The 12,689-nt window shown below is 36.6% G+C and overlaps 1 protein-coding gene across 2 annotated transcripts in view; it reads left to right on the forward strand.

The window, feature by feature from the left end:
- Positions 1-12,689, forward strand: part of LOC128857102 (homeotic protein ocelliless) — an 89,832-nt gene that overhangs the window by 38,966 nt on the left and 38,177 nt on the right. Inside the window, exon 2 of one of the 2 annotated variants that reach the window (XM_054092679.1) lies at positions 7,903-8,132. In XM_054092679.1, coding sequence (XP_053948654.1) covers positions 7,961-8,132 — 172 coding nt within the window. In that variant the 5' untranslated portion in view covers positions 7,903-7,960. Of the gene's footprint in view, positions 1-7,902; positions 8,142-12,689 lie in introns of both variants that reach the window. The other variant, XM_054092678.1, reaches the window with a different exon arrangement.

The following is a 12,689-nucleotide window of genomic DNA, read 5'->3' on the forward strand; positions in this document are numbered from 1 at the left end:
AGGTGTAGGTATTTTTCAAATGGTTGTGGTTGGTACAGCGTTTTTCTGTTTTCTTGTTTTTTTTTATTTATGTGGCAAGTTTTGCGGCAATTTCCAGAAAAGTCACGTACCTTGTATGTACGTTTTTTTTATATTTTTAGTATGTGGACCAGAGAAGATGGAATCTTCTCCCAGCTTATACGCATGCCCGATTTAAGTGTAATATACCCCAGGCCTTTTTGTGCCAAGATACGCTGGTGCCTACGGACTAAACCACCCCATCGCCTCGCTGTTGTGCTCCGTCCCCACGGTGCTACCAGTTAAGATATTCCTTCGAGGGGGCAGGATGTGTTTATTCACTCATTTCGTCTGCGTTCATTATCGTCGTGCCTTAGCCTTCGAATAATTGTTGAGGCTACGTTGCAACCATAGTTCCAGGTTTCTTCAGATTCAAGCATATATTGTGCTAGACTAGCAGCTGTCATGCTCTCGTCGATATTTGAGCGCCACATGCTTCGTTCCCCATCAAATCTACAACATTTTAGCAGGGCATGCTCTGCGATTTCATATTTTCCTTGGCAGTATAGGCAAAATGGGGAGTCTGTGTGCTTGTATTTGTAGAAATACTGCCAGAAACCATCGTGGCCAGTTAAGAACTGTGTCAGCATGAAGTACCATAAACGGTTCCATGTGTTCTCCGGATCCATTTCTGTATATCGGGGGATATAGTGAAAGTGGTTCTTCCCTTCCCACTAACGTTCCATTTAGTCTGCCAATTTTGCAGAACGATATCATTGATCCTCTGTAGGGCGTCCCTCAGCGAGACTTTGTCACCAGATACCCACGCGTTTTTTGCATGCTGGTATTTTTGTTTCATGCATTTTACTTTTTTATCGAGGGGGATTCTGCCTGCTATTACCCCAGCTGCTTCATCAGATATAGTCCTGTACCCGCTAATGATTCTAATGTTGCATAACTGCACTCGATTAGCCTATCTCAGGTAGCTGGGATATTTAAATATGTCGCCCCGTACTTCTACAGCGTGAAACAGGATCGAGTTGCGGATGCTTACCAACAAAATACTCTAATTTGTTGTTTTGGTCTACCCACATTGGGCATCAGTCGCGATAAAGCCGCGCATGATTTCGCAGCTTTCGAGCTTGCGTACTCCAGATGTTTTTCAAAATTTAGCCTCCTGTCGATCATCACCCCCAGATATTTTATAGCATCCGCTGATGTTATATTGTGACCAACAACCTTTGTTTGAAGATTTTCAACTTTTCGCCTAAAACTTATGAGAACCAGTTCTGTCTTAAGGTCTGCTAGTCTTAGCCCAGACGATTGTAGCCATTGCTTAATTTTATTGATGGTGTCCTCTAACCTTCGTGAGACCTCTTTTAGCGTTATCTCTATGGCTACCACAGCTAGGTCATCTGCGTACTCAACAACGCTGGCTTGTTCATGCTGTTCAAGGCGTAGCACTCCATTATACATGATATTCCACAGTGCCTGGCCTAACACTGAGCCTTGAGGAACTCCTCCAGTTACCTTATAGCTTTTGGGGTCTGCGTCTGTATCATACCATAGGGTTCTGTTATCAAAGTATGAAGCAATTGGCTTCATCAGATAATTCGGCACATTCATACTGCGAAGTGCTATCAGTTTTTGGTCCCAATTGGCCGTATTGAACGCGTTTTTAATGTCCAGAGTCACGACTGCGCAATATTTTTTGGTTTCTTCTCGCCATATTCTGCCAGAGATAGCAGTTTTTGCTATATCGCATACTTCTATTATTGCATCTACTGCACTGCGATGCTTTCTGAAACCGTATTGGCGAGCTGACAGAGCTGTATGGCCTTCTGAGTACTGCTCTAGTCGGTTGCAGATTATTGCTTTTAGCACTTTGCCAGCGGTGTCCAGCATACAGAGCGGCCTGTATGATGAAGGAGCCTCTGGAGGTTTTCCAGGCTTCGGCAGTAGGGCTAGTCGCTGTTTTTTCCATTTCACAGGAAAGACTCCGCTTTTAATGCATGTTGTGTACATGTTTCGAAAAACGTCTGGTATCACTTGCTTTTTTCAGCACGGCGTTAGGGATTCCATCAATGCCCGGTGCTTTTTGCAAGTAAATTCTTTTGCAGGCCAGTTCTAGTTCGTTGATGTCTACTAGTACTTCGGGCACTTCGTCCTCGTTATCAGTGAAATCCCTTCTGATAGAGAGTACACTTTGATCCGGAAAGAGGTTTGTTACTATGTGTAGCATTTTAGCTTGTGGTAGCAGTATGCTAGTACTCCCATTCTGAAATTTTTTTGTAACAATTACCCCATGGATTGGCATCTACCTCACTTAGGACGGTATCTAATGCATCCGCCTTGCTTTTTGCTATGGCCTTTTTCAGTGCTAGGCGTTTGGCTTTGTATTCTGCCAACAGCTGTTCCCCCTCTGGCCTCTTTCTTTTGCGCTGATGCCTTCTACGCAGTTTGTGGCATTCGCTTCCCAAATGCGCGATGCCGTCGTTCCACAAATAATTGGGTGCTCTCCCGTTTCCTTGGCATTTACGAGGCATTTTTGCTAATGGGGAGGCATATGGATGTGTGTATGTATGTATATATGCAAATGTGTATGTATGTATGCCTGTATATAAGTGCATCTGTACTATTAATGGCGATCCGCATCATTGTGGTTGCCGATAAGTAATAAAATCATGGCAAAAATTGTTGTTATAATTTTACTTATGTAATGCGGATTGTGCGAAATGGTAGAATGCATTAAAAATATGTTTGCCCATAAGTCGCCGCTTGTTGTTTGTGTACGCATGTGCGACATGTACTTTGTGTTGCGCTAAGTGCTCAGAAACATCCTTTTAGCTTTACAAAAAATCTCCAGTATTTTTTTTGTTGGTTTTTTGGTGCACTAAAATCTTCAAATTTCCATCAGCACTTTGTCGCCTTATTTGCGGCGGCCTTTTGATCTTGGGCTTGCACTCGTCACCAAATTTTTGTTGTTTTCATGAGAAGGCCTAACAAAGGTTGGATCTATTAACTCGCCTCACACACATAAGCACACCTTGTTTGTCCTGCATAATCTTGCGACCTGGATTAGTTTTTATGGTTATTTATACTGAAAAATTACAATACCAAAAACAAAAACAAAAAATGATTGCAAATGCATGCAAATATGTGCATATATATAACCAAATGTGTACATGCATGCATATACAGGGTGCTGCATAAAGTGGTACCATTTTAAAAGTTACATAGAATGCAGGAAAATTATTATTTTTTTTTTATTTTTTATTATTTTTTCTGATTTGGTTTTTTTAATTTTTTTTATTTTTTTTTTTAATTTTTTTTTTATATTAGTTTTTTCTAATTTTGTTTTTTTAATTTTTTTTTAACTTTTTTTTATTTACCACATACGATTTCATGCATGTGACTGCCTTGGCTCAAAGCTTTGTTATTTTTAAAATTATGTAGTATTAAAAAACACACACTTTACGGAGCACCCTTTACATTACATGTTTGTGTGCATAAACAAATGCCTTAGCAGCCTTAGCATCCTTTTCTGCCCTTTTGGCACATGTAATCCTGGCTTTGCAGTTTTCCATTAACTTAAAATACTTTTCAGTGACTCATTCAATTGCCGGCTTAGGCCTTTCGCTGGCATACAAATAAGCATATTTTCTTCAGCGGTACTACAGTAGCGGACACTGAAATGTGCACACTCTAAAACTCTGTGAAAACGAAATAAAAAATTCACAGAATTTTGGAAGCATTTTTGCACACCTGAAACTATGGCGAAATTAGTTTGAAGAATTTAGCTGTTTTAATATAAAATAAAAAAAAAAATGATTATATTTAATACCGTTTATTTTAAATAATAGAGAAATACTTATGAGAACTTGGTTTGCTCAGCTTTTAAATTTTAATTTAATTTATTTTAAAATTATGTAACTAAAATTTTAAATTCTTTAAATTTATTCAAATGTTTTTTTTATGAAATTTTTATTATTTTATTTGTTTCTTTTTCATTTCTTCTTATTTCTTCCGCTTTTTATTTTTTAGTTTTCTTTTATTATTTAAAGAGTTTAATATTTTTCATCTGTGTTTCGACCTTTTTTCTGTTTTTATTAAATTAGTTCGCCTCTTTTTCATTTTTGGTAAATTTTTATTATTTTATTTTTTTATTTTTTATTCTTATTACTTTTTTTCCTCATATTTCTTTTTTTTTAATATTTTTCTTCTTTTATTTAAAGAGTTTAATATTTTTCAATTCTGTTTCGTCTTTTCTTTTATGGAATTTTCATTATTTTATTATTTTCTGGTTTCTTTTTAATTGGTTTTTTATAATTACTTTTTTATGACTTACAGAATTTAATATTTTTCAATCCTTTCTCTTCTTTTTTTCATTTTTTATTTTTTTTTTAAGAATTTAATATTTTTTAATCGTGTTTGGACTCTTTTCTATTTTTATTAAATTCGTTCGCATTTTTTCGTTTCTTATTTAATTTTTATTTTTTTATTTTCGTTTTATTTTTATTCCTTTTTTATTTTTTTTCTTTTATTAGTTAAGATATTTAATATTTTTCCAAACGTGTTTCGATCTTTTTCTATTTTTATTATTATTATTTATTATTTTAATAGGAATATGAATAAGTTCGTGCGGTTTTACAACAGATGGCGTAACTTGATTATTATTCCATCGATCCACATTTCCAAACATTCATTGGAGAGCTACTGTCGTAAGGCACAAACGTCAGTATAAGTTTTTTATTTGAAGCGTAAACAACAATATTTTTACCACACTTGAAAATGTCGAATTTCGTGCCAAATAATGTGTTTTTGCGGGGAATTCTTCTTCATTATTTTAATATGAAGAAAAAAGCAGCCGAAAGTCATCGTATCTTGGTGGAAGTTTATGGTGAGCATGCTCTATCTGAGCGAACGTGCCAGAAGTGGTTTGCACGCTTTAAAAGTGGTGATTTTGGCTTGGAAGACGAAGAACGCGAGGGTGCGCCGCCAAAGTTCATGGATACCGAATTGGAGGAATTGCTCGATCAAGATCCGGCTCAAACGCAAGAAGAGGTTGCAAAAACTTTGGGAGTTGATCAATCAACCATTTCCAAACGTTTAAAAGCCATGGGAATGATCCGAAAGGTAGGCCATTGGGTGCCGTATGAATTGAAGCCAAGAGACGTTGAACGCCGTTTTATGGCATGCGAACAACTGCTTCAACGGCACAAAAGAAAGGGTTTTTTGCATCGAATTGTGACTGGCGATGAAAAGTGGGTCCATTACGACAATCCAAAACGTCGGGCAACGTATGGATACCCTGGCCATGCTTCAACATCGACGTCGGCGCAGAATATTCATGGCCTGAAGGTTATGCTGTGTATCTGGTGGGACCAGCTGGGTGTTGTGTATTATGAGCTACTGAAACCGAATGAAACGATTACGGAGGATGTCTACCGACGACAATTGATGCGTTTGAGCCGAGCACTGCGAGAAAAACGGCCGCAATACGCCGATAGACACGACAAAGTTATTTTGCAACATGACAATGCTCGGCCACATGTTGCACAAGTGGTCAAAACATACTTAGAAACGCTCAAATGGGATGTCCTACCCCACCCGCCGTATAGTCCAGACCTTGCGCCATCCGATTACTATCTCTTCCGATCGATGCAACATGGCCTGGCTGACCAGCACTTCCGTAATTACGATGAAGTCAAAAAATGGATCGATTCGTGGATTGCGGCAAAACCGACCGAATTTTTCACAAAGGGAATCCGTGAATTGCCAGAAAGATGGGAAAAAGTAGTAGTAAGCGATGGACAATATTTTGAATATTAAATTTGTAACCATTTTACGTCAATAAAGTTTCAAATTTCGAAAAAAACCGCACGAACTTATTCATAGTCCTATTATTATTATTAAATTCGTTCGCCTCTTTTCTTTTTTATTTAATTTTTATTATTATATTTTCTTTCTTCTTTTCATTATTTTATTTCTTGTTTTTTATTTATTTCTTTATTATTATTTTTCTTCTATTATATAAAGAGTTCAGTATTTTTCAATCGTCATTCGTTTTTTTCTGTTTTTATAAAACTGCTTCGCCTTTGTCTTTTTTTATTAAAGTTTTATTATCTTATTTTCTTTTTTGATTATTATTTTTCTTTTATTATTTAAAAAGTTTAATATTCATCAACTAGAGCTAAGAAATATTATTGATGCTTGGAGACTGAAATTAATTTAAGAAAAAAATATAAACTTACTAAATCTTACTTTAAACTTTAAAAAAGTTGAAATTAAATAAAAATCACAGTTAAAATCTTATTTTTATCGCATCAGCTAATTTTTTTATCATTCAGCATTTTTTCCGCTTTTTTACGACTATTCGCATATTCAAATAAAGTGAAGAAAAGGTCTACTTTTTCTTCTTTGTCTTTTATTATAGACTTCTTGTCAGTTTTTCATTATGCAATATGATTAACATTTCATTACACGAGTAAACATAAAATTCATTAAAATCACAGTTTTAATATAATAAAATAAAAATAAAATATAATAAAAAACATTTGATGTGTCTTCCATTGACGTATTAGATATCCAGCTCTCCTTCCAACGCTTTGTAACCGCTTCTCGGTGCACGTCTTCCGTTTGGCTTAGAATCTCTAGCAAACCTTATTATCCGATCAGATCACAGCATATAAACTAAATGGCACACAAAAACCAAAAATTTAATATATAATATGTATATAAAATATTTCCTCACACTTCAACTTGAAATTTTCGCTACACAAATGCCCTTATTTCAATGACCGCTCCTGTATATGAAGAATCACCTCTACTACATCAGGTATGCAAAACTAAAGCAAAAAAAAAAGAAAATTTGCACTCTTCGCATCCACACCTTCGTTTCACATATGCGATCACTATAGTATTTACCACAAAATGCAGTTCTTTTCATTTGCACCTTCGTCCCAGCGTCTCTTCGTTCCCTATTTGTCTAATCCGTCTATCAGTTGGTTGATCCTTTGTACTGATTTGGTCTACCGCATGTATTGCTGTTAAAATATTTTGTGTTCTCTATGGATCCGCCTCTTTCAAATGTACGAAACTCCCTATCTACTCACACACACGCACACACACATGCACATACTATGCAAGTCAACCTCAATTCGTACTTTTCGTATACTGTTCGTTTTTCCCCTTGAAATTTGCTCTTTGTTTTGTCAGATCGTTTTCACGTTTCATTGCATTCAAATGCCTTACTTTGGTTTTTCACGAAGCAGCCGAAATTCAACTCAACAACTTTCGTCACCCGAAATCAATCAGCATCAAAGGTACTCATCATCAGTTTCATTAGTATTTAACTATTATCGGCAGCAGCAGCAGCCATTAGTCGTATTCGTGTAACCGAATATATGCATACTCGTACATACATACATACCTAAGTATACTCGACCCCAAATTACATGCTCACGCGCACACGTAAATTAATTACACATCTGTCTGAAATTTAAATTTATGAATACCCATAGGGCAATAGCAACAACAACAACATAAACGGTGAGTGTTTAAAGGTTCTCATATCTAGTCAATATATACATACACACATACCTACATATGTACAAATAGAATAGCGAACTCTGAGCAAGTTGAGCATCTGACCGACCGTGCGACCACCCCTAGAGCATAGAAACAGTATGCAATTATCCGCTCACGCAAGTCCCAACGGGTGTTAATTTTTTCTGCCATTATTAGCACTCGTATGTTACTATTCTTTGTGATCGCTACGCAGAGTGTCACCTTTTGAGGTTATAATGCGTATACATATTTTACTTTTATTTTTTAATTATTATTCCTCTTCGCCATACTTTGTTTTTTAATAATAATCAAATCATCTTCTCTTTTCTTCAATAGATCTCCAACCGTTTACGCTACAGACATCACAGTGGCTCTACACTCAACTGAGGCCTTAATGGCTGCGGGTTTCTTGAAATCCGGCGATTTGGGTCCACATCCGCACAGCTATGGTGGGCCGCATCCACATCACTCGGTGCCGCACGGGCCTTTGCCGCCAGGAATGCCAATGCCTTCGTTGGGACCCTTCGGATTACCTCACGGTTTAGAAGCTGTTGGGTTTTCCCAAGGTATGTGGGGTAAATATCGAACTGATTTTGGTAAAAAACGTAGCTTGAAATACATAAAAAAAAAAAAAAAATAATAAACGCAAATGCGTTTTATGCGATTTGAAATGTGTGGCCGGCAAATTGTCTTAACGCAAGGCAGGCAAAGAAGTATACATATGAAAGTGCATTATTTCTAAAATAAAATGCATATACATACCTACATATATACTGTCAAAAAAGTATCGAGAATCGCTCATTTAAAAGACCTGTTTAAAGACATTTAAAAAATCCGAAAAAATGCCGGACGATAAGTAAAGATTATGTAGGAGTTATGCGGCATTTGATCGAGCAAATTCACCGTAAAGTCTTGAGGTTTACATACTTACATAACTAAGATAGGCAATGATGACCTTTCTGTACAAAAACTAGATCAATATACAGAGTGGCGCAAAATCAATCGTAAAATTTTGTGTTTGATTGAATTAATTTTGACTGCTGGAAATCTTAATTTTACCCCTTACGCGCTCTATTGCGATTGCTTGTGTACTGCAGCTGTCTATGTAGTTCACAAATTTCAAATATGATTGACGTACGACGCCATTTTCCGATGGGTTGATTAATTTTGCGCCACCTTTTATTTCCACAACCACATCTTAATAATCAAGGCAAATTCATTCAAGGTGATGACAACAGAGCAGCAAATTTTGCACTTTCGTGTATTTGTTGTCAATGTAGCCTGCTTCTTTGTTGTTGCTTGTTTCATCAGATGCTCATGGAAATTTTGGCATAACTCTTTTGCATCATTCGACTGAATAATCCACGAACAAAAACTTTCTCTTGCCACCAAGAGCGGAATAGTCCTTGCGCACAAAAACTCTCTCTTATCACCAAGAGCGGAATAGTCCGCGTGAACAAAATTTCTCTCTTTTATCAACAAGAAGCCTTACACATGGCGAGCGGTGGGTGATGCAAAAGGTTTAAGAATCACTTATATAATTACAAAATACATTTTTGTTGTTGTTGTTGCTCAAGTGCATCACTTCATTGAATTCGCCTTGTTGTCAAATTTTCCAAAGCTCAAGCTGCCAATTCGAAGCACTTGTTTTCTGTTTGATGACGACATAACAGAGAATTTGCGTCGAGTAGAGAGATCAATTCTGGAAAATTCGTTTAAAAATTATTTTACTGATTTATTTATCAGTTGGCATAGCAGTATTATTTCGTGAGCGGCTCACTTTGCGTGCTTAGTAAATTTTAATAGCAAAGAAAATATTCCCTTTTATTGACCACTTCTATTTCTATTAAATCTGGTACTTTTTTGACTGAATATACTTTTTACTACTATACACATACAAATGTATACAGAAAAGCGCGCTCTCCTAGTGTAAGAGAGTTAACTTGAAATAAAAAAGCTTAACCCGTCCACTCTGCCTGTGTTGTTAAGACACTTTGCTTGCCAGAAAGGAATGCCTAAAAATATATTGAATATTTAATTATAGTATTTATTTCACTTATATTTTTTTATTTTATTTATAACGATTTTTTTTTTAATATTTAATTAAAGAATTTGTTTTCTAACATAATTTCAATTATTTTACTACTTCCTCTTTTTGCCATAAGAAACTGCTAAAAAAATAGAAAAAAACAAAAAACAACTGCTAGCAGGTAAAAATTAAGTGGCTACTGACTGCTGTAAATGTTGTGTCTTCAGTTTTGAGTTTGTTACACAATAGAGTAACTGGAGAGGTGTAGATAAGATTAGATTTGTGGGGGGCTGGACAAGTTCAAGCACTTAGACCATTTTACTACACCCGAATAGATTACAGTGGAAGAAATAAAGAGGCAGAATGGTATATAGGTATAGACAGGTATGGATGGTAAGACGGTGAAATTGACCTAGTCTAAAATGTGTGGACACAGAATTCTTTTTCTTATTTACTTATTCGATTTCGAATGTGAGCGATCATACAATAACTGTTTTCACATTAAAAAATTTTACCATTAATAAGAATTAAATTTTATTTACAATTTCTCTATGAGTATCATGATTTTCAGCAGTATTTCATGGTTCAGCTATGTTGCCAATCCCTGCGCAGTTCCTGATCTTACCACGAAAGCTGCTTTCTGTCAACTCATCGTTTTCCTTCAATTTTAGCCTCTCGTGCATTATCAAAAACGCGCTCGAAATGCCTAGGAGCTCTACAGTTTGAGAATCTGGAGAATATCTCAAAAATAGATAATCCTGCGCTGCTTAGATTTGCTAAAAGCGTTGACGTAGGATCGTGATATCTAAATAAATTAAATCATAATAGAGATCGGTCTTCATCTTGTATCGCTAGGGACTGTAGAATTTGATGTATTGATTTTTTTAATATGTGGTCAAGGATCACCGTTTAGCGACGCTTTATTGTCTGCAGGAGGTCTCGACCACGTTTAATATGGCGTAAAACTTCTATATTAGAGACACGCTTGGTCCATAGAATTTTTAAAAAATTTCTAGACTCCTATATTTCAATAGCCTCTGTTCATGCCAGCAAATCTCAGTGTCCAACATTCCACCCCTCATAGAAGTACAGACCACAGGTACATTTTTATAAAACGAATTTTGTGTTTGATGTTAAGACCTTGGCATCGGAAAGATTTTCTTAAATTTGCAGCAGCTGGATCTGGCCATTTCTACTCTTGCCCGTATTTCAGCTGATGCGTCTCAGCTTCCATTGAACCAAAAACCAAGGTATTCGTAGCTAGAAACTGTTTCTATCGGTTCTTCACTTACTATATCTTTAGTGCATATGGAGTGATTGTGGGATTCCGGCTGACATGCATAAATTTATATTTTTTGGTATTGTTTCTTAGTGACTATTGGTGACTTTATTCAATAAAGTTTGCTGGTCAGTTCTGTCAAAATCTGATTATGCCCAAATGATTCTACATATCCTCATCAAGGCTGTGTCTCTCTGTAATTCATTTTCTGAATCTGTTTGCCACTGTAAATAGAAAATTAATAATTTTGTGTTGGCTTTGGGGCTGTTTAGCAATATAATAAATTAAAAATAATTACAAACGAAAAATTAAATACAAGATTCATTAAACAAAACAAAATATATTTCAAAAATGTACTGTGCTTAAAATATAAAACACCTTCCTGTTTAAATGTTACAGATTTGATGCCCGCCTGGCTATACGAGAAGATATTTATCGTAGTTTTTGTCACGGCTTCTGAGTTAAGGTACACAGTTGCGTACTTTGTGGCTATGACGTCTGACTGGTAAATGCCAGGAGTAACTTTACTAGCATCGAAAAAGGAGTTTTGCGTAATTTGTAATATATTTTCTGGGGATAACGAAATCCGCAATTCGAAACCTACTTCAGTTGCTTTCAATGCGAAAAGTATGCAGCAATACTTGAAAAAATGTAGAAGTAAAAATCTTCTCAAAATATTAGCGGCCCTACTCAATTGAGTAACGTGGTGATCACCCCGCATACTCCTTCCCTTCCATCCTCAAAGTAAAATGCATATCATGCACAAGATGAAATAATTTAGATATCTCACGGCAACTCCGGCACGTCAAGCAGCAATCAACGATCAGGTGCACTAACCCGTAAAATCATATACAAATTGGCTCCGGCTCAACTCACAATTCACAACACACACACAACGAAACACCGCTACAATTAACCGTTTTGAAAAAATTCTGTGGAAAGAAGAACACATTAACACAAATATTGGTACAGCAGTGAGATTTGACATCACCACATTCCAGACACCAAAACAATCACAAACGAAAATACACCACAAAAGACAACAAATATGAAAAAATAATAATAAGAACAAACCTCACCTTACAAACCCAAATTTTATTGAGTTTCATTGAAGTGAAAAAACAAAAACAAAAAAAACTTGAAAATCATGCTTGCATTGTAATGCATTTCTGAGGAAGAGAGAGGTCGAAATCGTAAGATAAAAAAATTAAAATAATAATACCCAATATGACGCGTCGCAGCGCTGAGAAGCGAAAACTCTGTATATAGAATAGATATGACACATGCCGGGGCACGGAAGAAACGGTTCAATAAATGTATGCGTGCATGTGTGTATGTGTGTGTGTGTAGGTGTATCTACAGAAAAAGCTAGTCAGAGCAGAGCCACGCATGCAGACACTCAGTCGGCTAGTCGACCAGTCAGCAAGTCAGCCAGCCTGGCATCCATATTTATCGAACAAGTCAAGTGTAGTGAAACTGATTCGCAATGAAATTGAGATGCGTACGAGTCCACGCTCGCTCGCTCGTTCACTGCTTCGATGAATGAGTTGCACGCCTGTTTGCATAGATGGATTGGCTGGTTGCTTGGTTGGCTAATTGTTGCTGCTGCTGCTGCTCCTGCTGCTGGCGGGTGTGCAAGTGGTGAGCAAGCCATGATAAATGAGCCAGAGCCACAACCAAAGGCACAGCCACAACCAAAGCCACAGCCAGAACCTCAACCAAAGCCAGGGCCAGGGACAGTGCTAATGCCAGTGCCAGCGCCAGGATAATATAGCATTCATGCCTCTAATTCTGCCGTTGTGTCGTCGTCGTCAA

The sequence above is a fragment of the Anastrepha ludens genome, chromosome 3 (assembly GCF_028408465.1).
Source record: "Anastrepha ludens isolate Willacy chromosome 3, idAnaLude1.1, whole genome shotgun sequence".
In the NCBI taxonomy this organism is placed as follows: Eukaryota; Metazoa; Arthropoda; class Insecta; order Diptera; family Tephritidae; genus Anastrepha; species Anastrepha ludens.